Genomic DNA, 25,607 nt, shown 5'->3' on the forward strand with positions numbered 1-25,607 from the left:
CAAGATGCCTCTCTGAATCTGCTGCCCCTACCACAATAAACATTTAATAAATTCAACTGTATTATGTTCAGTTTTAGAGCTGACATTGGAAAGGGAGCACTTGAGATACTATTCTGTGGTAGGGAGTGGGGTGAATGGAATTGCAGGGAAAAAAATAATGGAGCTGAAATTCCAACTTAGACCGTGAAAGCAAGAAGTTGGGGGAAAAGTCTTAGTCTGTTTCTTCACTGAGGAATTTTTCTCTGCTAAGTTAGTTCCTGGAGACAGTAGACTCAAGTCGGGGGGGGGGGGGGTATACGGCACAGCGGACATGTGGAGAAGCTTTTGTTAGAGCAGGGAAACACTGTCAAGGGTAGAGCCCATGATCATATGTCCCATGTCCCTGCAACAGACCAGTGTCCACCTGCGATCCTCTGTAAAGATTAATAACAACCCCTTTCACTTTCAGAGTGCCCCAGCATGGAAGATAAGTTCCAGCCCACCTAGTTACAGGGGGAACAGACATGTGCCTGGAAATCAACATATATTAACAACTATTAAGCTCTAAAATGCTTACCCTTCATTATGTTTTGTTAGAGTATGACTCTAAGAATGCTTTTACTTTGGACCGAGTTCTGAACCTTTGAGAACCTTGCTCCATATGGATTTAAAATCTCAGGAGGAGACAAATCTGAAACAGAATCTTGACACTTCAAAGCGGTACCGGGCCAGACGGTGTTATAGGAAGTGCCCACTAGCTGTGGGGCGTCTACACTTCCCATATCTGGGGGGACGGGCAGGTCCACCACTCTGTAAAATGCCAGGAGCTGCTCTTTGCATCTCAGACACCTGAGTGGCGTAAGAGCACAGCCTGTTGGGCGTTAAGCAGCTGCTCTGGAAGATTTCCAAGACAACCTACCCAAGGGTCCTGATGTCCCAGGAAATCACCCAGACTTCTCTTTTAGCCCCAGTGGTCACTTCCCTGAGTCCGAAATACCCATGAGTCAAAGCTCTGTTGTTACCGTAATTACGGCAGTCAGGACCCATGGAGGAAAGCCCGCATCCCTGTAAGCCCAGCACCGTACCTTAGATATTCCGGCAAGTGGAGCTTGTCGGTCTTGGTGACCACCAGGGCCATGTCCCTGCAGAACCCCCTTTGGCAGGCTTTGATGCTCTCGTTCAGAAGGTCTTCATGGGCTCTCCCTCCAGAAACTCTTTCAATGTCACTGATCAGCCAGATCACTGAGCATTTATCAATGGTCTGTGAAACATGACCACAGCATGTTTAAGAGCATAAATGGTGCCTCGGTTGTAGAGCATGTGCTTCCTTAATGTACCATGTCTGTCCTCGATGCCCTGCCCCGACTCTCTCTCCAACCCCACCTCTCATCCCTCCCCACCACATTCTTTTAGGCACCAACCATACGACCTTCTTACACTTCCTGGGATGTAAATTGTTCATCTATCTCTTGGGCCTTTGCCCTTGCCGTGACCTCTGCTTGACCTCCATTTGCCATCTGAGACTGCCAAGGGCCACCTGAGGCTAGGTTGGCCACCTCCACCTCTGCATCCCACAGCACCTGGACTTACCCGCCACAGTACTTCTCAGGCAGAACTATTGTACACGGTCGGCACTCTATACCCCTCTCCCCCTCTTCACCCGGACTGTGAGGTACCGGATGGGAAGGGGCTGCACCTTCCAGCTTGGAATCCACATCACCTCAAGCACAGTACTTGGCCCATAGTAGAGGCTTCAGAGATGTTTGTGGCAGTAGTCATTGATAGAATTCAAGAAATCAGACCTCCAGTTCCAGATCCATCACGGGCTTGATTTACCTCAGCTGTCCTCTAGGGAAAATTATTGTTCTTCCAGAGCTAGTCCTGGTCATGAGCTACCCCAAAGCTGTCACCACAGGGCATCATTTTGATGTCTGGCTGCCCCTGCATATTCAGCATACTACCACCAGGTGGCAGCAGGGAGCCAGAAACCACGTGATTCAGGTTGCAAAGGCCAATGCACCTGAAATTGCAACCTACTCATCGATCACATATGTATTGCTTCAGCTAATATGCAACTTTCACGTGACAAGCAATAGTGTGTTGCCTTGTGACATTTCTCTGACTGTATTGTTTCACTCATCTTATCTCGCCATATAAGTGAAAAGCGGGTCCATCACCAGGACTGAGTTTGTTTACGGTTCCTCAGAACAGCACTTTGTACAAAAAGCTGTGACAAGTTTGCGAGTTGCTAATTAAATCATTATTTGCTTTATACTAGTGGTTCTTAACTAGTGGAGATTCTATACCCCAGACGACGCTTGGCAATGTCTGGAGACATTTTTAACCGTTTTGACTTGAGGGGGCGCTAGTGTGGGTAAAGGCCACGGATGCTGCTAAACATCTTGCAATGCCCAGGTCAGGCCCCAACAGCAAAGAATTCGCCAGACCCAAAATGTCAAAAGAGCTGAGGCTGAGAAAGCTTGATCTAGAGCAGGGGGTTTCAAACATGTTTTTAACGGTGGAGCCTTTTTCAAATGAAATCTTAGGAAGAATTCCAATTGCCAAACTTGATTTTTTAAAATAGAACTGCTATAGTTGAATTGGGGGTGGAGGGTTTGGAGTCCCCACGTGCTCTGTGTCCCGCACCCTCTGCCCATGAACCTCTTGGTTTCACGGATCATTGTTATGAAAGCATCCATCTCAAGTGTCAAACAAAACTTCATTGTTTTATAAAGAAGGTACATGGCAGGCCCCGAGAGGCAAAGGATCAGCTTAAGGCCACACAGCTATGGGTCCTGAACTTCCTCCCCTACATGGATGGACTCACATTCGGGCAGGAAAATAAAACCAATCGCTCCCTCCCACTTCCCAAATTATAACCAATTTAGGGATGCTTCAGGTTATGCCATCAGGCTGTGGAAGATGAAGCTCCTCCTCTAGGGCAGGGCCTCTTTCACTTTTATATTCCCCTGGTCCTGGTAAACTACAGGTGCTTAATAAATGTTTATTAAAAGAGAAGAGAAATGCAATCATAAAGGTTGCATTGGTTAAATTTCAGGCCCTACACAAAGCTCCCGACTGCCAGGATTTGGTAAAATTAGAGTCACAGAAAACACCGGAAAAAAGCAGATCTATAAGACAAGAGCCACTGGATTTGGGAGTGGGTAGGATGGCCCCCTGCCATCGCCGCCCTCCTCTCTTCCCACAACGAGAATGGGCCTCCAAGAGGTCAGGTGACTCAGGCAGCACAGGGACGTCTGAGCTCTTAATGGTTTTAGTGTAGGGAAGGTACTGCTGGGCAGCTGGGGAGGTGGGGGCGAGGCATCGTGTTCTGTTCTCCCTGGAAGGAGGGGTGTCTTTAGTAACTTCTCATGAGAGGATATCACAAAACCACAAGCGCGGAGGGGAGCTGCGACCAAGCAGAGCAGGCCGGGAGCCATCACTTCGCTTCAGCCCCACCTCCTCAGAGTTCCTCTGTTCTGAGCAGCCTTTGATATGGTGCCCAGTGTATCTGAACTGGCAGCAGCCATGGCTCCATCCTGTGAGAGAGGCCGGCCACCTCCTCAGGCTGTCGCTCCCTGGGACTGGCCTGGAACTAGAGGAGGTTGGCGATTCCACTCCCAGAGCTGAAACCCTGCAGAAACAAAGGCTCTCCCGGCCAGGCCTGAGCAGACCACCAAGGGTGAAGGATGCTGGGACTGCCTCTCCCTTAAAGAACTGTTAGGGGATGTCCTGGGGGGTGAGAGACAGAGCCTCAGCTGGAAAGGCAGGAACCTGCTCTCTGGTTCAAATTCTGCCACTCGGTAGATGTGTGGTCTTGAGCAAATGACTTCCCATCTCTCAGCCTACATTTCCTTATCTGTAAAATCAGGGCATAGGCTGATCATCTGTAAGCTGTCATCCTGATCTTTATCGGAAACCACAGTCACAAAGCTCCCCCGGCCCACTGTCATTCATTTAGCGCAAATCTGCTGAATTTAAAGTCTACCTGTAACAGAGAAGCAGTGGGCCCGCAGCAAGTTTTTTGGCAGTCACTGCACTGATCGTGACTCACAGACACTGGCCCTCCTTCCCAGTCTCTTCCGGCTCTGGTCCTGTGCCCCGTGTTCCCTCCCACCCTGCACTCCTGAGCTCCTTCTAAGACGCCTTTCTCTCTCTATCACTCACCCGAGTCCCTCCTGTCCTTCGAGCTTCCCCAGGAAGCATGGTGTTAAAGCCCACCCCACCTTTCCCAGGCTTGGCTTCTGCGCCTCTCTCCATCCTTCCCCCACGCCCTCAGCCCTCTGGGCTCCGCAAGTGCTGCAAACGGTGCTCGGGGTCCCACTCCCACCTGCCTCCTCCACCTGGGGGAGGCTGAGCATCTGTATCCACTCCACTCTGAAACCTCACCCACCTCCCACATGAAGTCATCACCTTGTGCTCGCATTTTTAAGTAACGGGGTTTGTTCATTAGTGTATTTCATTCCCTCTGGACTACGAGCCTTCCAAGGGCAAGGACTTTGTCTCCGTCCGTCCAGAGCCTATCATAAAACTGAGGAGATGCTCAGTGGCTATTTGTTGAAGGAATGAGCTCTCTGGTTGGAGGTGATTTCGACTTTTGAGAGCTCATAGCTCCTTGAGCTTCTCTTACATCATTTTCTGCCACACATGTCACCATCTGCATGTTTCATTTCTCCTAGTAGACTCTAAGCCCCTTGAGGGAAGGCTCCGCTTCGCATTCACATTGTTTTATTTTGTTTTCGTCTTTTTAGTGGTAAAGATAATACATGTTCAGGCAAAATATACAAACAATACAGAGGTGTCTGTAGTAAAGAGCGGTAGGAGACACAGAAGCTGCTGTTAACAGTTGGGTGTGTATCTTACCAGAAGGCAGGATCTGACTTTTGCTATGCATTTGCAAACATTACACACGCACACACGTCTTAACATAAAAGGGCATGTTCTGTATCTGTTCATTCACTCTTCATTTTGTGTCGTTTATCGTGTAGGATATAGTAGAGGTTGACAGCAGAGAGGCTCTTGAGCCTTCTTGCATGGGTTATGAGCTATAAAATTAGCTCAGCTCTCATTATTATTAGCTATAGTCTTTGCATCCTCAGTGCTTAGTACATAGTCTTACATATTGTATGTGTCTGATGAACAGAAAGCAAATTAACAAAGAGATAAATTCTTAAAAATCCCCCAGCCTCTAATCACTAGGTGCAGCTCAAACTGCCCTAATGCTTAACTCTCTGGCTGTGGACACATCTGGGGGGGCCCCCGATCAGCTTATGCTCCATTTGCTGGGAATTGAACTCCTACCCACTTTCATCTCAGTGACCCCCTTCGGGCACAGCTGACTACACTAGGGATGGATACTTAATCCAGAGAGAGTTGATCCTTAGCTGGGTGGTAATTGATCAGATTTTCCTTCTGAGGAATTTGAACTAAAAGACATAGAGACTATAGTCAGGCAGTGACAGGCACAGGAACAGCAGTATCATTCAGAGACGCAGCTAAGGCGGTCCTGTTCCACAACATGGGCGCTAATGGCTAAGGGAGAAGCAGGACTCAGCTGACAGATGTACAAAGAGAAACAGAGTCACAAGAGACCAGGCAGAGGATGAGCGAGAAAATAGCTGCTTCCAGCCTGATAGGTGGGCCTGGGGCCTGGCTGTGTCTCGTGAGATCCTTTGATAGCCTTTTGATTAACCCTTCTTGACTTGGGATTTGCTTTAGTGAGTTTCTCTTCCCTACAACCGAACATGGGAGCAGCCTCCTGGTTCCTTGGTGCGTGGCTATTGGCTTCTCTGCTTGGTACCCAAATCTGGGCCTCCCTCTCCTGCTCTGTCCTTGTTTCCTCTGCTCACTCTTGGACAACTTTATTGCTGGCCCTCTTCATCTGTCACATACTCATGATTCCTCCCTCCCCAATTTCTCTGGCCAACCATATCCTGCCATGGCCCTGAGGCTTAGAACGTGGAAGAATTTAACTCCGATGAGCTCATAAAATCCTGTAAGCGGAAAGCAGAGCATTCTTTGCTGCTTTAGAAAGGGTGTTGGAGTTGAGGAGAGAAGGGAACAAAGCCGTATGAAAGAGAATCACCTTTCTCCACATCTCGTCCCTCTTGCTGTTGAAGTCGCCTGTGCCTGGAATGTCCACCAGCACAACGCCTTCTGGAATCAGCTCCGATTTGGGAAGAGTCACTTCCACCAGCTTGATCAAGGGCCAGATTTGTGTCTCAGCTGATCCTTCATCCCAGCCTCTCCTCTGAGTCCGGATGTAGGGGTCCAGCTTGAGAGACAGCTCTCCTGCCTGAGGAAGAGGGACAGGTGACAGGTCACACACACCAGACATTCTCCCAGCACGTCTACCCTGAATGGGCTGTGACTCAGGTTCACCGAAGGTCCACCGAGAAACGTGAAAAGCAGCACCTGGGCAACAGGCACCAGGAGGCCTCAGATCCAGCCTGGAAGGGTCTAGACTCAGAACCAGAAAGGATACTGGAGATCAGGAAGTTCAAGTTCCTTAACTGACAGATTCAGAAAACAAAGTCAGTTAGAACAGGGCTTCAGGAAAGTTATAGCTTCACTGGATAATGAGTGTATCTTCTAAATTCCATTCCAGTTCTAAAACTAATGGAAGTCATATGCAATATTCTAAATTTGAGAGAGAGAGGATTCTTCCCACATGGTTAATGTGAGCATGTTCATTACCAGAAAGCCCTGACTGTGGAAAATGGATGGTGAGATGGTGACCATATTTTCCAGATGGAAAATTGAAGTTGATCTTCAAAAAGATTTTAAAAATTTATCTTCCAAGTACCAAAAAAATATATTGACATATAGGCATTTCCAGGATGTTTTCATGATGGTGGGTGAGACGGGGGATCACTCTCAGCCTGTTGTTTTTCACGAAACATATCTTGGTACAATGACATCTTCATGCCAGCTACTATGTATGGCAGCGAATCTCTATGGGATACTTCAGGGGAGAGAAGATTTGGGATGCACAGTGGTCATTGTTAATAAATATCTACAGAATGGTCCTGAAAGAAAGATAAAGTAAATTCTTAAGAGAGTTGAGATTAAGTCAGAGGATTTGTTGCAATCTGATTTAATTGCAGGGTAGGGAGTAAGAGGTTTCATCAATTCTAATCGAATCACAAGAAATTGTGAGAGAGGAAATGATAAAAGTTCTTTAAGATATTTTGATTAAAAAATAAAGGAGATACAAAAAGAGCAACATAAAAGAAAAAGCATGGGCTTTCTGTAAGAAGAGGGCTCCACTCAATAAACTGGTGGAGGCGAGTCATTCTGGAAGGGAAACTCAGATTCCCTCACCCCAGCCGACAATCCCTGACCCAAACTCTGAATTTGTGCCCTCATTCATGGAGATGTTAATTCTGTTCCTCTTGTTTCAATGGGTAGATTCGTAACACCGGGAAGGGATATTTCTAAATACAGAGTAGTGAAGAAATGAATATTATATTGATACCTTGGTGTAAGTTGTGTGTATTCAGATAAAGTAACCAGTTTTATCATCATTATGTTTCTTTGGACGTGCTCGGTCTATGTTTTAGATATTAGGAGCATAATGCGTTTTAACTATAATAGCCATTTAAATATAAGAAATGGCTACTACATTTGTTCCATTTTCTAGTTATATAAGAGCTAAGTGCCTTGAAAGGTTTAATTCATTTGACTTCTAAGTATGCCTGGTCAAGTATTTCAATTTTTTTGAGAGAATCAAATATATTAAATTTGAACTATAAAAAGAAATGTTGATTAATTATGTAAGTAGCATTAACTTTGAAAGGAAGCTTTTCTATGGTAAACTTAGGAGATAACTGAACATTAAATTTTAGAACAGGTGTAAGTAATTGTTCTTGTTTTATACAAAAATTGCCAGATTTACAAATGGAATAACAATATATTAAAGGGAATTTTCAGATGCAAGGAACACTAGGTTTTTAAATGTACAACATTAATAACTTACATATTAGTTGCCCGTGTATTCTGGTTTAATTTAAAATCGAATTTTAATTTTAATAAAATGAATATTGATCATAAAAATGAAGAGGGCATTGTTCTACTAGGTGCCCATCCTGTATCCATCCTGCCCTTCACCTGCACCAGCAGCATCCTGACTACGTGTTTATTGGGGAAGGCAGTGGATTGAGATTGGTCTCAGCCAATCTTGGCAAGTCTGCTTCTTGTTTTTTCTAGACTCTCCTTCCACTCAGAAAGGCCATGTGACTCAGTTCTGAACAAGAAAGTCTACATGGAAATTTGTTGGGTGTGTTTCTAGGAAAGCTTTTACTTCCCAGTGAAAGAGGAGATGTGGTTGGTGCCACCTTTTTATCCATGTCTTCCTCCCATGAAGCTAGCTGTGAAGTCCAGCACGTCAGTAGCAACTTTGTTACAATGAGGCAACAGATGTGGAAGGTCAGGGGAACCAGAGAGATGCGGCCATGGTTGAGCCACTGAACCAACCCACAGACCCAACTGCCCCCAGACTCCTTATGTGAGAAAATGAATAAATCCCTATTTGTTTAAGCCATTAAAAATTGGGCTTATTTTTTAAATTATTTGCCACTAAAAGCATCCTTAATTAATCTTCAAGTAACTGTAAATAGTCTTTCCTGTGAACAAAAACTCCCCACTCAGACACTAAAAATTCCCATTTGACAGCCATAAATAATGAAAAACCACTTTCTCATGGATACTTCTGATTTTGGTATCAACTTATTTCCAATAAGAACACTGTGCCTTGCCCAAATCCCCTAAAGGGATTCAACTGTTATCCTTGAGACTCATGAAAAAATAAAGACGTCCTGAACCCACCTCTTCCGCCTTGAGGGTGATGATTCTGGAGGTGGGGATCTTTCCTTTGGGCTTTGCCCTTAGTAACTCCTCATAGCTCTTCCTTTCCACCCCGTTTCCATAAACCATTTGTAGCTTCCAAATGGCTTCCTCCACTGCATCGTCCCTGTCCCAGGCATCCTCTTCTTCTCTGCCCAGCTGCTCAGGCCTGTGCAGGAGTTTCGTCAAGTTCTTCAGCTCCTGCTTCCACTCCTGCCAAGGCAGAGTGGGGGCCAAAGCCCCCCAGGACACAGATACAGAAGACACTGACAAAGAGAGAAATCCATCGTCCCTGTGGAGGGCAGGGGGCTGCATACCCGGGAAATCTAAAATCACCTAATCCCGTCAGGGATCATCTAATCCAACCCCCTTGTTTCGTCCATGAGGAAACAGGAACCCAAAGAGGGAAACGTCCTGCCCAAAGTCCCATAAAGAGCTGAGACAGGACCCACTAGAACCCCCATCTTGTTCTGTTGGACTTTCTCATTCTGTACTGTGTTCTTTTCGTTTAACGAAGACGTGAGCTATATTTACAAGGAACATAATGTTAGTCTCTGAGAGGGGGCGGGAAGGAAAGAAAAGGAAGAAGGAAGAAAGAGAAGGAAGGAGGAAGGAAAGGAGGGAGAGAGGGAGGATAACAGGGAGGGAGGGGGGGGGGAGGGAGGCAACACTTACCTGGTTGGAGAGTAGGTGGATTTTGGCTTCATACTGCTCACAGCAGCCTGAGCTCACTTGAACAATACAAGATGTACATATACTTTCTCCAGACACTGGTAGAAACATGGCTTGCTGGATGATGGCATTGATCAGGGAGCTCTTCCCAGCCCCAGTGCTTCCAAATAATCCGATGTAGATTGGGTCCAGTGATGGTTTTTCAATCAAGGCAAGAAGCCTGTTTCTAGATCGATTTAAAAATGCTCGTTGTCACGGTCATCGAAGCATAGTAGGGAGATCATCAGAACAGAACACAAAACAACTGAGTTCTAGGGGCTTCCCTGGTGGCACAGTGGTTGGGAGTCCGCCTGCCGATGCAGGGGATGCGGGTTCGTGCCCCGGTCCGGGAGGATCCCACGTGCCGCGGAGCGGCTGGGCCCGTGAGCCATGGCCGCTGGGCCTGCGCGTCCGGAGCCTGTGCTCCGCAACGGGAGAGGCCACAGCAGTGAGAGGTCCGCGTACCAAAAAAAAAAAAAACAACAACTGAGTTCTAATCCTGGGCAAGTCACCGCATCTTTCTGAATCTCCGTTCTCTCCCTGGTCAAAGGGGAATATTCATCCCTGTTTACTATACAGAGTTGTCATGAGGATCAAATGAGATTATGCAAAAATACTTGGTAATGATAACTCTACACAAACTCTACAATGTCTATATAAATGTGAGGTCTCCTTGTTTGTGTTCCATGGAAATTATATAGTCTTGATCTTAGAAATAAAGTTTATGCAGAGGTGAAGTGTTATTAGGAGCAACATGAAGAGTCTTACTGGGCGGGAGATGCAGCCTTGACACCACTCAAGTCCTTCTAGTCAGCTGGGCACAGGCCATTGAGGGCACAGGCTCAGAGTCCCACAGCCTGGGCTGGATTCCAGGCCCTTTCACTTACCAACCGTGTGACCTTGGTCAATGTCTTGGCCTCTCAGAGCCTCAATTTCTGCAAAATGGGGGTGATAATAACGGCTCCTACTTTATAGGGGTATTGGGACCCTTAAACGAAATTTGATATATATAAAGTATCTAGCAGATCACCTAGCAGCAGTGACAGCTCAATGAATGGTAACTATGGGAAATAACAATAATGGCCCGTAGCTACAGAACTTGTTGGCTTTCTTTGCTCTGTTTTTAATTGAAAATTCCCTTTCATTGTTGGAGAAAAGCATCTACCACCACCTAAGGAAAGACATCCAAGTAAGATCTGATGGTAGCTGATGTCAGACTCACATGAGGTACTTGACACCATTAGGGATGCTGTCATCCAGGAACACAGACTGAATGAGTTTCTGGTAAGTGTTGCTCAAAACCCTTCTGGTCCGTGACTCCAGTTTTTCATCTGGAATCAATAGAGATGTATTAGCTGGGGTGTACCTGGCAGGGATCAAGTACTTGGTCTCCACAAGAGGAATCTGCTCAATATTACAGAGAAAGGAAAAAAAGAAAAAGAAATGAAAAGCCAATTAAACAAGAGAACAAGTTATCTGACATAAGAGATGATAGCTTGTGGGAGAGCAATCATTGATAATGAGGGCATCCCATGAAGCCAGCCTGCTCTGAGGCTCAGTGTAACAGAAGTCACATAGGCTTCGCCATGGGCTGTAGCCCTTCTAGATTCTTCTCTCCTGTGGTCATAAAAAGAAAAAAAACAATGCAAGGACGTCATATAAATGCCCATGAAAGAACCAAAACAACCCTTTTCATTCACAGTTCTAATCAAGAAGAGATTCTTTTTGTAAGAAGCCTCCTATCCAGATTCTGAGAGATAGACTGTCCTATTACATTATCTCTGCAGAGACTAGGAGGCCTCCTTTTTTGGATCGGGATCATTCGGAGATGTCCCATCCTGCTTCTCAATGTAACCTCCTCTTCCTTTGAGCATGTTAACACATTTGGAAAAGAACAGAGCCACATTAAAACAAGTGGCAGAGCCCTTTCAGGACACTCACATTCCCTAAGGGCGCTTTGTTCCACAGAGGGAAACGCTCGGAACCGCTGGTCTCGATCTGACCGTCTTCTTTTTTTCATGGGTTCTTTAAAGAAATCATCATCAACTAGGGATAAACAGAGGTTATATAAAATTATAGGTCTTGGGGGCATAGTATACGGTTGACCTTTAAACTATATGCAGATTTTTGACTTCGAAGCAGGGTGGGCGCTCTAACCCCTGCGTTGTTCGGGGGTCACTGTGTTTGCCTGACCTCTATCGATACACAAACCCAAAGAGTCTAGGAGGACCCCTGCCAGCCCTGGATGTCCGGGAGCTCATTTCAGAAGCAGCCCTGTTGGGCCATTCCTAATTCCCAGAGTCCCAGGACTCTGCATCTAGTTCCAAAACGCAGAGTCCAACGTATGTCCCCAGAAGATAAGTTGAAGTGACATGAAAAGTTCCTGTTTGGGAATCCTGAGAAGACAAAATGGCTCGATATTCTTCACCAAGTGCCGAGAGTGTAAAGAGAAGCCCAAGACGGCTCAGCGTGGGGTGGAGAAAGGCCCCTGGGAGATCTTTTCAAACAGGGAAATTGATTGGGAGCAGAATCAGAGGAAAGAACAGGCCACATGACCACGGCAAATCTCTTCTTCTCCCGGAGCCTCAGTTTCTTCATCTGTAAAATGAGTCGGCTGACAAAAATATCAATATAAGTAATACAAGAGTTTTGGAGGGTGCCCTCCCAGTGGACATCCTTCAGAGATTAAACTGGGGGGCTTTCCCCCCACTTCCTCACTGAAAGACATTAGCAGCCGCTTCCTTACATGGGCGAGAAAAAAAAAATTGCCAAGAAGCAAATCTTTGCGGTTCTGCAGAGATTTATTCACTTTAGTGGCTTCCATCAGTTATGAAGTGAAGAACTGGAAGGGTCCATAAACCTCAGGAAAGGGTGTAACCAACACTGTGTGTTTGGGTGAGTTTTAGAAAACACTCCCCCGGCAGGATTCACCTGGTTAGAAAGGGGCAGTAGGTGGGGTCTTTGGAGTCAAGATTGTTGGAAATGGTTCTAACCCAGTGCCCCTGGGGCTGGCGTGGGCCTTAGGAAACGGCCATGAGGTGACCTGGAAACACAGATGACCCCAAAAGTAATACTCTCTAAGCTCATAAAAGGGCGTGAGTCCTCCAAACCGAACACGACACAGGGTTCATATTCCTTCAAGAACCACAGAGAGGGAGTTTCGCTCAGGGACCCAGGGTAGCAGCCTGAGCTGAAGGCCCAGCCTCTGCCCCTGGCCTGCAGACGCGGGTCTCCCAGATAACTCAGGCGGCCTCGGCCTCGCATCTTCCAGCACAGATTCTGCTGTGTTCTGGAGCCAGTTCACACCCCACAGAGTACTGCAGCACGGCCTGAGCTGTCTGCCAAAGCCGGAATCTCTGCACCCTCATGCTCACACAGTGACAGAGAGTTGAGAGAACTTGTCCTTAGACCCTCTCTCTCAGGCATTCTAACTTTACGAGTGAGCTCCGCTCAAAGAAGTTATCCTGGCTCAGTCTAAGGACTGCCTTAGAAACAACCAAGGGGTTGCTGGCTCAGTGGCTATGCCGGAGTGGAATGGGCAAAGAAGAAAGAAAAACATGCCACTAGTTAGGGAGTTTGGGATGGACATGTACCCACTGCAGTATTTAAAATGGACAACCAACAGGGACCTACTGTATAGCACAGGGAACCCTGCTCAATCTTACGTAACAACCTAAATGGGAAAAAAGAATTTGAAAAAGAATAGATACATGTATCTGTATAACTGAATCACTGTGCCGTACCCCTGAAACTAACACAACATTGTTCATCAGCTATACTCCAATATAAAATAAAAAGTTAAAAAAAAAGTGGAGCCAGATAAGGTTTTCCAAAGTCCCCAGATTATTTGATTATAATATGCAAATATCAATAGCTAACTTTAATAATTTAGCTTAAGTAAGGGAATACACTGTAGGTTAAACTTTTGAACCTGGATATTGATAGTAGGGGGGTGACAGAATCACAGGATTTTACATTGAAAAACAATGTAAAGTATGTATGAATTGAGATGTAGAGTTCCAGAGAGATCAAGCGACTTGTTATAACGGGCACAGAGCTGGCAAATGACACAGCAAGAACAAAAAGCCAAGGATGTAAACTACAAGTCCAGTGTTTTTTGATGCACAATTACAGTCTTAATACTTTAAATCATTATACATTATGGTTTAATATTGTGGAAGATGTTTGTAACTTATTCTTCTATTTTATCCATGATCTCAGAGTGTGGAAAAGAAAAACATTTAGAGTTATAAATATGTCATGACTGAAGCTATCAAGTGAAATTCTAGAAAATCTGCCAATAAGTTTTAACAAAATAAAGCAAATAATTTTTAACCATTAAAAAAAAGACAAAAGAAACCAACATGCAACTTGGGCCCCTAGGCCAGAGGCCAGCTGAAGAACAATTTAGTACATGTTATAAACGGTGTCTTGGAACTCCAGCGTGTTTCCACCCTGCCTGTGGAAAGAAAGTAAAAGGATGGAGGGCCTTGATCTTGACCTTGTAACTCGGGAACTCTTCTGTGTAAACAACGTTTGCACAGTATCTTAGCCACACGTACAAAAGAGTCTCAGTACAGCCCATGTATCCTGGCCTTTATTTCAATTTTGTAAAGACTGGCAATTAATCTGATCAAAGTTTGGAAGCTTATTTCTCAACTAAAGCAAACGCTGAGAAGTCAGATAAAACAACAAGGTTTTAAACTTTTCCTTCAATTTCTAAAATGAAAAACCACGTGGAAAGGAAAAAAGTACTTCATCTGGGATTTAAACCACTTAAGGGTAGTGGTTTTATATTAAACTGTAACCGGAATGAATTGGTGTGAACTGGCCACATTCATTCATCCCTGTAATTGCTCAAGCACTCCCTCACCTTTTCCAGCATTTTACACTGATTTATTCGAAGGAAGAGCAGAGGGGCGAGTAGGAGCAATCCAAAGAAGTCTACCTTAGTCTCTGCTGCTGTTGCTTCTTGTTGCCACAAGGTGTCGCTTTTGACAACTGCTCTCAATACAGGCTCTGTGTTGATCCAGACCGTTGCCAGCACCTGCCGCAGATCTTCCCAGCAGAACGCCCCACGCCTTCAGGGCTAACCTCAACCAAGGGGTCCCCAAAGTTGCAGTTCCTTCAGTTTTCATGCCCAGCCACGTCTCAGATGCTAGCACTACCCCACTGACCCAGAAACACTGATCCCTTCCCCTTAAAGGAATTCATCCCCAGGAGTGAAGCAATTTTTCCTCTTCAATTCTCAAAACATGAAGGATGTGATACACCCTGCTTTCTGCACATAGGAGTTACTCCCCTGCATCTTCCGAGGGAAGGTTCCCTCCTTGTCTCCGGGGGCCCTACACCCAGCCTTCTAGGAAGGGGGGCCACCCTCACAGACTCCAGTGTTCACCCTAAAACTCTCCTTCTAAGGAAAGCACCTGCAGTGATTCCAGGGGCTCACCTTGCCCGTTCTGAGAGAGCTACCCCCAGAAAACCCAAGATGGTTTCCTGGAACCTTCTTTTAAAGGAGGGGGGATCACAAATGTAATTGCTGGTCAGACAACCCACTGTACTATGAATGGGGTATTTTAGTTGTTACTGAAATAATTGATGTCCATTCACTGTTAAAAATGTGTCGTGAGAAAGCAGCTTCTGAATAAAGAGCAAGGAACGATGATGACTGTAGTTCAATACAGTCTCAACTCATTTGCCCTTGATTGTATAATGGTAAATAGTTCCCATTCATTTCATCAGGTGATATTGTAGGGATGTTACCTGAATGCGGCTCCTGACCCACACAGTCTTCAGTTTCTGGCATTTCCTGTTGTGTAATCACCTGCTTTTGTCCACTTAGAGCGTCAGCCTGAAAAAAAATGCACGCAAAGTACAAGGGTGGAGGTGGGAGGGGTAGACTGCAGAAATTGTAAATACAAAGCAAAAAACCAAAAATAACGTGTAATTTTGCTTACGCTTTGTCTCCCCAGGTAGATCCCAAGCTTCTAAAAGGTGGTGGCCATTCTAATTTATTTTCAAATCCATCACAACAGCTAATTCACTACACACTGGTTTAAATATGACAAAAATCCATGTTTGACTATTGGTTTTCAACAGTAGTTGTATCCATAGAACTTTAAACTGAAAAGACTGAGATCTTTAAGGCAACTCACTCTGAAAAGAGAATAAACCTCTAGTGACCAGACCCTTGAAGGTGAAGTTATATAGCTTTGCTGCTTTGGGAGACATCGGCACCCCCATCAGGTAACCCTTGAACTCCTTTGCCAGTGATGTCGAGTCCCAGGAGGTCTCAGCAAGTGTCTGGGAGTTGGATGGAATATTTGATACTCCTGGGGCCCCCTGGAGTTGCCCTGAGTGGGGGAGGAGAGGTGCAACAACTAGGGTCTCTGAATCTTCCTCACCAGCCCACCCAACACTTCAATCAGGAAGACACCCCTACTGGGGGCTACGAGAAGCTCCGCCTCATGGAGCATCTGCGGGTGGCGGGGTGGGCGGACAGAAGGAGAAGCCCCTCCAAAAGAAGGGCCAGATCCAACCTGTCTCTAGTCCCGGGCACACAGGGTTGGGCACAGAGGGAGAAGTGGGTCCGTAAAGGCTCAGAACAGCAGACCCTGCTCCTCGAGTTTCTTTGTCCCCACACGTTGAGGAGAATCTGAGGGACACAAGTTGGGCGGCATCTGTGCTGCTTCTCCACTTCTGATGTTGCTATTTGGATCACTCAGCCGCGTAATTCAAAAGCAGAGAGTCACCAGCCCTTCTGAAATATGCAAAAGCCCACCTGACCTGTCAACCCCGACTAGACCCACAGGCCGTTAGCTGTGGAGACGGTGCCTCGTTTACATATTACCCCCAAACGAAACTCACCACTCATCAGTCGAAAGAGCCTCTTACTCTTAGTTTGCATCATGGGTATCAAACCAAACAAATGGATTCTGTACTTGCTGGGTTTTTGTTGAATGTGGGGTGAACCGTACTATGTACAAGGTCCTGAGCCTTCACTAGAGCTCCTTATATCTCCGTTCTTCCTCTTGAGGCTCCCTCTCGGACCACCCCAAACTCCTAGCAGTCCTCCGAGGCAGGGAATCCAAGAAGAAACGTGCTTCTGTGTAGGGTACCCTCCCCCTCTTCTTCCTGGTGAATTCCTACTCTTTCTTCAAGATCTTGTTTGAGTATTTCCTCTGTGCAACTGTGTCCTGATTCCCATTCATTCCCTTCTTGTGTCACCACTGCTCCAAGGACATCTGTGCTATGATGCTTGCTATGTCTCTTCCTCTTTACTGAACCGTGAGCTATTTCAGGTCATGGTGCATTGATTTCAATGCTGCATTTCTATCATGAAGTGCAATGTCTGACAATAATGCTGGATGACTGAATGAAGGAAATAGTGGTGGGAAGCTTTTGATGAGATTCTATACCAAAGGATGTTTTAAAATCAAATTCATTTTGATAGGACTGTTCCATAGAAACTGAGAATGCTTGGTTTGAGGAAGGGAAGACACAGGCTAAGGCAGAAGACAGGGAGAGGACTTCGTAGTGGTCTTCAAATACTTGACCTTAGAGCTGCATATAAGAGACGGACGATGCACGTTTCCAGGGGTCCCAAGCAGGGAGAACTAGATCCACTAGGTGTAAAGTATGAAAAAGCACATTTATGCTGAACATTCTCTGGTGGTCAGAGTTGTCCAAAATGGAATGTAACAGATTTTCTGCCCCAGAGTCTAAACCTTTACTGATATAGCAACCTAACAATAGCATTGGACTAGATGGATTTTAAGGCTTCTTTAAATCCCAGGATGCTGTGTTCTTGCTTGAAATGGTCACCAGTAAAGCTGGTGGTGGGAGGGCTCTACGAGGTCACTAAAATTCATGAGAGTTTCCTGATTGGAAATGCTGAGTTAGAAATGCTAAACCGCATCAAAACCTAGGCGAGTTAGGAGGAAACAATATGGTAATGTCATCAATAACTTTAGATGAGGAACTGGGAGTTGCCCCTCAGAAAGAGATCTGTTGTTTTCTGAAGACAGCAGCTCCATGAGCCATAGTCACACAGAATATTAGGCATCATATCACAGTGGGCACTGGAAACAAAACAACATGTGTGGTCCTCCCAGGGGACAGATCCACTGTAGACCTTCAGGACAGCTTATTCTGCTAGTCAAATGCCAGGAACAGTTAGAGAAGCCGGATGAAGCCCCAGAGAACTAACAAGTTGATAAGTGTTACCACCGTTTGAACACTGAGATTAAGGCCCTTCAATCCAAGACGGAAGAGGGCCTGGAGTACAAGAAGACGTGTTCGCCAAATTCTAGAATATGGGCAGTTTGGGGCTCCCCAGGGTCACAGGACTTTACTGATTAAATCAACAGTGCACAGTGGCCAGCAAGGGTTATTGGCATGTAACTGTCTGGGGTTAGATTGAGTTTAGCTGCTTGCAGTGCAGACACCAAACCATGAACCTCCCACTATAAAGCATCTATGGTACCAGTATAGGAGTAATGTGTGACCCCTAACCGAAATTTGGGGAAACTGGAAATTATTTGAGTTGTGGTTGTGGTGAATTCTGCTTCATTTATTCCTTCTGCCAATGTTCCAACACTGGCAGAAAGGGCCCATTTGATTGATAAACGAAGACACCGGAAAATGGAAAGGGATCGTTTACTAAAAGGCTGAAGAGGCAGAATGAAATAAATGCCAAGCACTTACAAAGGAAAACCTATAGACAAACATATCAATTAATAGGAGATAGTGTGGTATAGCCCCTCAGTATATAGCCATTGAGTTAAACTAAATGATATGGTGGGAAGGGCATTAAGCTTGAAATCAGGTGTGGCAGTTTCCAGTTCGGGCTTTGCCGCAATCAAAGGCGTCATAGGACTTGAGACCCATCGTTGTACCACTCTGGGCCTTAGCTTTCCCATCTATAAATTGAACTAGTCCTTAAGGTGCGAATGTTCTCTGATTTAGCTGGGAGCCAAAAGGATTAAGTTCTTATCTTGAAACGTCACTTGCCATGGAAAGCAAGATTGTACCAATAACTAGGGCTCCTGTGTCATCAAAAGCAGCACAGCTGAGATCACGGTCATTTCAGGTTCATTTTGCTTTGAAGAGCAAAAGACCCATAGTCCTTCCTCAAATTATGTTGGGCTCCACTTTCCACCAAAGAGAGGTAGCAACGATGGTATGTTTTGTGAGAATTTATTTCTGTAGAGAAGCAGTTGAAAACGTCCAAATGTATTGCTCACATGGGCAAGCTTTTAATGTGTGGTTTATTTCACTTGTATTTCAACTGTGTGGTTAACAGTTAAGTTTTGCTCTTAGTACTTATTTACATTCGTGTGCACTGAGCCTAAGAATAGCATCTTTTAAATGAGACTCTCTGCATATTTATCTAAATGTGGGAAGGTTGCACAGAACCAGTTTCCTGTCAAATAATTGTGACTATTGACACTTTTTCTTGCTTCTCTTGCTCTCCTTTCCTTCTGTTTGTGTTTGCTTACTGCCTTTTTTCTTAAGAGAACATAACAGAGGTGACACAAATGCAATGGTCACTCCTATACTAGAACAGCTTCATGTAGTGGAATTAAATAATGCTCTTGAGCCCCATTCTACAGATTTGGACACTGAGGCCCAGAGAAGAGAAGGGACTTGTCCAAGGTAACGTAGTGAGTCTAAGTTCCATGTTCTCTTCATCCCACCAAGCAGCCTCTAAGTGGTACTATTTAAACAAAGTCTCCGGAGCTTAAGAGTAGGAGAATGAGGGAACAGTGCCCACAAATGAGGGGCTCTCTCTAATGCATGATGAAGGCATTCGGGGAGTGAAGGCTGTTGAGTAGCAGGGAGAGTGGGAACTTGATAAAAATTGTGCTTAGGGGCTCCAGCTGAAGCTACTGTCTGCAAATTCTTCAATGCCCTCAGAAGAAAACAAGCCAGACTGTGTGCGGGGTGTGTGCGTGTGTGGTGAGGTGGGGGACGAGTAGTACATTTCACTGCCTTCAGTCCGTGTCCGAGGCAAACTGCATGTGTTTATTAAGAATGACAAGCGTCCAGGTTTCTTCTCCTCCTTTAGTCAGAATCTCATCCCACCTTCCCTTGCTTCCCATTAACCCCTCCCGACATGATTCTTGTTTTCCTTTCATTTCTGTCCCCTACCCGCCATCCCAAGGTAACACTGATAGGAAAAAATTAAAATGCTTCAATTAGCAAAGTTCCTTGAAGGGGCATTTTGATCATTAACATTGGTTTATGCCCTACTTTTAACAAATGTGGGAAGTGCTCAGTGCTTAGTAAACACTGAATAAATATTTGTTGAATGAATGAAGCGTGTCATTAATAATGGCAGAAATTATATTCATTCATTCAATAAATATCTGTTGAGTGTCCACTGTGTGCCAGGCACTGTTATAGGTGTTGGGGACACATCAGGGAAGAAAATGGGCAAGGTGTGCCCACGCCCAGAGCTTATATTCCAGACTGGGAGTGGTGTAGTGGGAAGTACTCAGGTTTTGGAGTTAGAATGCCTGGATTTGGAGATCCTGCTCTGGTATTTCAATGTAACACTGAACAAACCACTTAATCTCTCTGAGCCTCAGTTTATCCACGTATAAAATGAGAATTAAAAATACTTATGTCTGGAGTTCATCGTGGGGACTAAATGTGACATTGCATGCATAGTTGGTCTACAGACACTTACACATCTGTACAGATGTTATTGTCTTTCAGAATATTTGGTGAAGACAGTTAAACACGAAATCAGTACTAATATTTACCAAGGCAAAGTCTATTTATTTTGGGGGGAACAGATGCCACCTTAATGATAAACTGACACCCCCATTCTTGTCCCCATTGACCAGTCACCTTGAAGGTTCTATGCACTTGGTAGAGTCTTGTACCCTTCTCACAGGGAGGTAGCTGAAGAAGGAAATAAGGGCAAGGAGGAGATTCTTAATAAAATGATGGAATGTTGATGACGTTTAGGATTTATCTCCTTTCTGTTTTTAAATCTTAAATACCTTTGGTGTTGGCAAAATTTCCTAGCCACTTTATTGGACATTGCACTGCTCTTCCAGACTAGGTACATTCCAAAGGAACCATTTAAACACGTTAGCTTAGAGGCAAAAGTGAAACAAGGGCCTTCAAACCCCCAAAGGAAAAGAGTTCTGTTTTGAGCATTAATGCATCAGCAAACGTGTGCAACATTAGAAGCACAGCCATGGGATACAGTAGAGAAGGCATTGGGGTGACATGCCTCCAATCTTCTCCCCCAGGCGAATAGGTCAGTAAAATAAGCAGATATTTTCATTACGTACTTTATCAGATTCTAAGGAAATGAACTTGAATCCTCTCATATTGTTTCCTCAAACTTGCCAAAGTTAATGAGACTTTTAACTCTGTAATCTTCCTCCCTAAACCCATAACGCCAGTCTAATCCTGAGTAAAAAAGGACAACTCTCAATGGAGGTGAGCCCTACAGAATGTCTGACCAGGGCTCCTCAAAACTGTCAAGGTCATCAAAAACAATGTCACAGCCAAGAGGAGCCTAAGGAGACATGACAACTAAATGTGATATGGTGTCTTGGATGGGATCCTAAAACAGAAAAAGGACATTAGGTAACAGCTAAGAAAATCTGAATAAAGATAGCCTTTAGTTAATAATAATATTATAGATGTTGGTTCATTCATTACAATAAATGCATCATACGAATGTAAGATAAGAGGGGAAACTGGATGTGGGTTCTATGGGAACTCTCTGTACTATCATCTCAATTCTTCTATAAATCTAAAGCTATTTTTTTAAGCAACCATAAGTTACAGCATAAATTGCATAAGAGAAACAACTTACCAGACGTCACTTTTTCTGCTTCAGCTCCAGGATTCCAAAAAGAAAACAGTGGCAGCTTCTTTGCCTTGGTCTCGGTATGTGGAACCAGCCGGGATATAGAGCCCTTTGTAGCCACAGTCACAAAGCCACATTTACCAATAAGCAGAAGTGAAACTAATTTGTCATCTGAGGGCTATTTATGATGACTTCCCCCCTCAGAAATTGATTCATGCTATTTGCCTCTTTCATTTAAACTTAAATTGTATGTGAACTGGGGCTCTTATCTTCTTTCTTCTCTGCCCTATCCCTACAGGTTAGTCATTTCTCCCTTCCAAATAGATTGCAGGAGCCATCCTGCAGCATTCTTTCTTTGAGGATGAGAATTATTCAGATGGATCTGACTTACATGAGCAAGACAGGAAAAATGCCCCCGTCCCAAGAGAGACAAAGTACTCATTTCCCTCCCCCCGCCCCCTGCCAAATACAAGACAACTGGGAGAGATGGATAATATGAGATGATGAAGATAAACTGATTCTTGATACACAATCTTGAAATTTACCGAAACCCATACAACATTGGATTGTTTGATTGTAGAAATGTCATATAGTTTTAAATAACTCTTTCTGGAACTTAAATTTTATATCCATATTTAAAAAACAAAACAGAAAAACAAGTATTTTTAAAACGCTGTCCAGGAGAAGAAAGCAGAACCTACTCCACATTGCTATATCTGACAACCCAAAAAATCACATCAAGTACAGGGGGAAAATATGTTTTTTAACCTTCAGCTTCAGGTAGTGTTTGACCCTCAAAGACAGAGTCAGTCATTACTAGGATAACCCTCGGTAACTGTAGGTATGTTTTTAGTCCAAAGTGGGGATTCAGAAAGCAAAAAGGTCAGAAAGAATGTGGTCTTAAAAATTGCTTTGAACTTTTAGCAAGATGGCTGCCTTATCCATAAGAAAACCATAGAAATACCAATATAAAGTTCAAAACAAAGAAAATCAGCGTGAATAACATCGTTAGTGTTGGATCTACTTATCTCTGGGCAAAATCATACCTTATATTCATGACATATGTGCTGAGCTCTCCCTCTGCTGGCTGTTTCTCTGCTTCAACAGGTAACTGTATTCTTAATCAGAGGTGCTACTAAAGTACCTAATAACTGACATTAATTTTGGTCCTTTTTTTATATATAAATTTATTTATTTATTTATGGCTGCGTTGGGTCTTCGTTGCTGTGCGCGGGTGCCTGGGTCCTTGACACCTGCTGTTGGACATCTGAACACTAAGTCCTGAATGCTCGGTTAGAAGTTTGGGCAAACTACCAGGCTGAATTTTCATTGAACACACTGGAACCACTGACGCAACTGAAAGAGAACTTCCACAGAGCCCCACCATCACACCCAACCACCTCTCAGGATCAGCATCACCTGCTCCGCCTTCCAGCCTGTAAACAGATGAACTACCTAGGCATGTGCCCATCAAAAGCTAATCCCTTCTCATGTGCACCAGATCCCACCCCCTCTCTCCAACCGCAGGACGAGGTAATTTCCCCTCTTCGTTCATCAGATTTTCACTCTCCACTGGATTATTCCCATCGGCACACAGACATGCTGTTATTTATTCCATTTTAACAAACATTCCCTCTGACCCTGGTTTCCCTGCCAGCTACTGTCGCATTTCTCTGTATTTTATGGCGAACCCCCTCAAGAGTTGTGTCTAAACTTACTGTCTCAAATCTCTCTCCTTTCAATCATCAACCCACTCCAGTCAAGCCTTCACTTCTACCATTCTGTGAAACTGTTCTTGTGAAAGTCCCCGGTGACCCTAGTTAATTTTCAACTCTCCTCTTTTCTTGACCCATCAGCCGCATTTTACCCAGTGGATCACTCCCTCCTCCTTAACACGCTTTTTCCACTCGGCTTCCAGGAACCACACTTGCCTAGTTTTCTTCCCAACCTCCCTGGAGGCACCTCCTCAGCCTTCTTTTCTAGTTACTTCTCTTTCCTGCTGATAATAGAATGCCCCCGAGCTTAATCTTTGGTTGCTTTCTTTTCCACGTTCACCCAGTTTCATGGCTTTAAATATCACCTATATGCCCACAACTCTCACTTGATTATCTCCAGCCCCAATCTTTTTCGTGTCTTACTGCTCACTAGGCATCCCAAACCCAATGCGTCCAAATTAAGCCCCCCACACTCCCCCCCCAAAACCCCACTCCACCTACAATCTTCCCCATTTCAGCTCAGGGCAACTACACGGTTCCAGTCCCTCAGTCCAAAAGCTTCCGTGTCACCCGTGATGTTGATGCCTTTCTCCCACATACCACATCTGGCTGTCGGGAAGTCTTGTTGAAATCTTCCAAGCATATTCAGAATCGGAACACGTCTCACTGCCTCCACTGCTTACTACCCTGATTCAATTCATAATCATCCCTGGCCTCGTTCAGCGGTTCCCAAACTTTGCTGCATTTTGAAATCACCCAAGGATCTTAAAAAATACTAATGCCTGGCTGCCACCCCCTTGAGATTTTGATTTAATTGGTTTGGGATGTGACCTGGGCACCAGGATTTTTCACTTCTCTCCAGGTGATTCTCATGTGCATCAAAGTTTGGGAATCCCCGGCATAGGTATGATAACAGCCACCTAACTGATCTCCCTACTTCTACCCTTCCTCCCTACAGTCCATTCTCAACACAGCAAATAGAGGTACTTTTAAATTATAAATCAGATTATATCCCTGCTAAAAACTCTCCAATGTCTCCTCGTGTGCCAAGTAAAAGGCAAAGGCTTTACACTGGCCTACAAGGTCTTATATGAGCTGCAGTGTCCCCCATTGTACCCCATCACTTCTCTGACCTCTATTACACTTCCCCTGGTTCACTGCTCAACTGACAGCGGCTTCCTTACTTTCCTTGCATACACCAGGCATCCTCTCTCCCTAGGACCATTGCTCTAAGTGTTCCCTCTGTCTGAAATACTCTTCCCCCAGATATCTGCATATCAAATACTAGCTCAAATATTACATTTCGAATTATAAGTTAAAATCTACAAATGTACTACCCATCTCTTTCTCTTGTGTGAGGTAAAAGAGTGATGAGGTAGAGGATGGTGTCTTCATTTTAAGGAAGATTGGGGAAAGAACAGAACTGAAGTAAAAGCAGAGTTCCTTTTGGGACATGTTAAGTTTCCGATAGATATCAGACATGCAGATCTAACAAGATGTCAAATAGGGAAGAAGTTGGAGTTGGACTATAAAAATGGGAGCAGGCAGATGGTGTTTAAAAGCTCTGGTACTCTGGGGATCACGCTGGGGAAGACAAGGCTGAGAAGTGACCCCTCTGGTACACCAATATTTTGAGATGATATACAGCAGGATTGAGAAAAAGCAGAAGAAAAACTCAAAGTGTGGAGGGTCCTATCATAAAAGACTTCCTAAGTAGCTAACTTATGTCACTTGGTACTAGGATGACAATAAGAACACATAAATGCTACTGAATTTGTCCTGCTGGGCAGTCACAAAAGACCAGGACAGTTTCAGTGTCAATGGTGAAGTCAAAGACTTGGAGGTACCTCAGTTGTAGTGGAAAGTAAGGAATTGGAAACAGCACAGATTCCTGTCTTTGTTAACGAGCGGCGTTCTTGATTTCTGGTCCATGAACAAAGGAGATCATGGATGGGTTTCAGGAAAACATGATTCCAAGTCCTGCCTGCAAACACTACAAAACTTTGTGCGTGTGTGCGTTTTTCTGGAGACCTCCAGAGCTTATCTGATGGTTATTGATAACGCGCCATTCATCTGAGACCAGGGGGATCCATTGGCGTCAGAGCCTGAACCTCAGATCGTTACTTGATTCCTGCGTGGTCTCTTCCAGGCTCTGAATCTAGTTTCCCGCGATCCCCACTCACGTTCCCGCCCAGCCACCCTGGACGCAATGCACCCTGGGCTCCTCCACCTTTATTTAGAGACCACCCACATCCACCCTCTTATCTAGGTTTCCTGGCACAGCCTCTGTCCATAAGCTCTGTCCTGTCGCTGTGCTGCCCAGATCGCGGTTTCTAATGCCCAAGCTGCCCTTAGGGGACCCTACAGCCCTTAGACTCCAGCCTGCTTAGCCCGGGCCACAGCTTTGCCCCGCCTCCTGGAGCTCTGCGAGCAGCTGCAAGGAAGCTGGGCGGACCCTTTGCGCGCGCTGTCTTCTGGGAACAGCTTTACGATATATTGAGCGTCATTTTACGACAGGACAC

At 44.9% G+C, this 25,607-nt stretch overlaps 1 protein-coding gene across 1 annotated transcript in view; it reads right to left on the reverse strand.

Annotated features, from left to right (window-relative positions):
- The window catches only part of NUGGC (nuclear GTPase, germinal center associated), a gene marked incomplete at both ends in the record, with an annotated part of 41,092 nt that extends 25,752 nt beyond the window's left edge, over positions 1-15,340 (reverse strand). Inside the window, 7 exons of the mRNA XM_082656934.1 lie at positions 1,065-1,240; positions 6,065-6,274; positions 8,806-9,036; positions 9,499-9,721; positions 10,757-10,865; positions 11,476-11,580; positions 15,298-15,340. Coding sequence (XP_082513060.1) covers positions 1,065-1,240; positions 6,065-6,274; positions 8,806-9,036; positions 9,499-9,721; positions 10,757-10,865; positions 11,476-11,580; positions 15,298-15,340 — 1,097 coding nt within the window. The remainder of the gene's footprint in view (positions 1-1,064; positions 1,241-6,064; positions 6,275-8,805; positions 9,037-9,498; positions 9,722-10,756; positions 10,866-11,475; positions 11,581-15,297) is intronic.
- Positions 15,341-25,607: the final 10,267 nt, after the last annotated feature.

This window comes from Grampus griseus (assembly GCF_964374135.1).
Source record: "Grampus griseus genome assembly, chromosome: 6".
In the NCBI taxonomy this organism is placed as follows: Eukaryota; Metazoa; Chordata; class Mammalia; order Artiodactyla; family Delphinidae; genus Grampus; species Grampus griseus.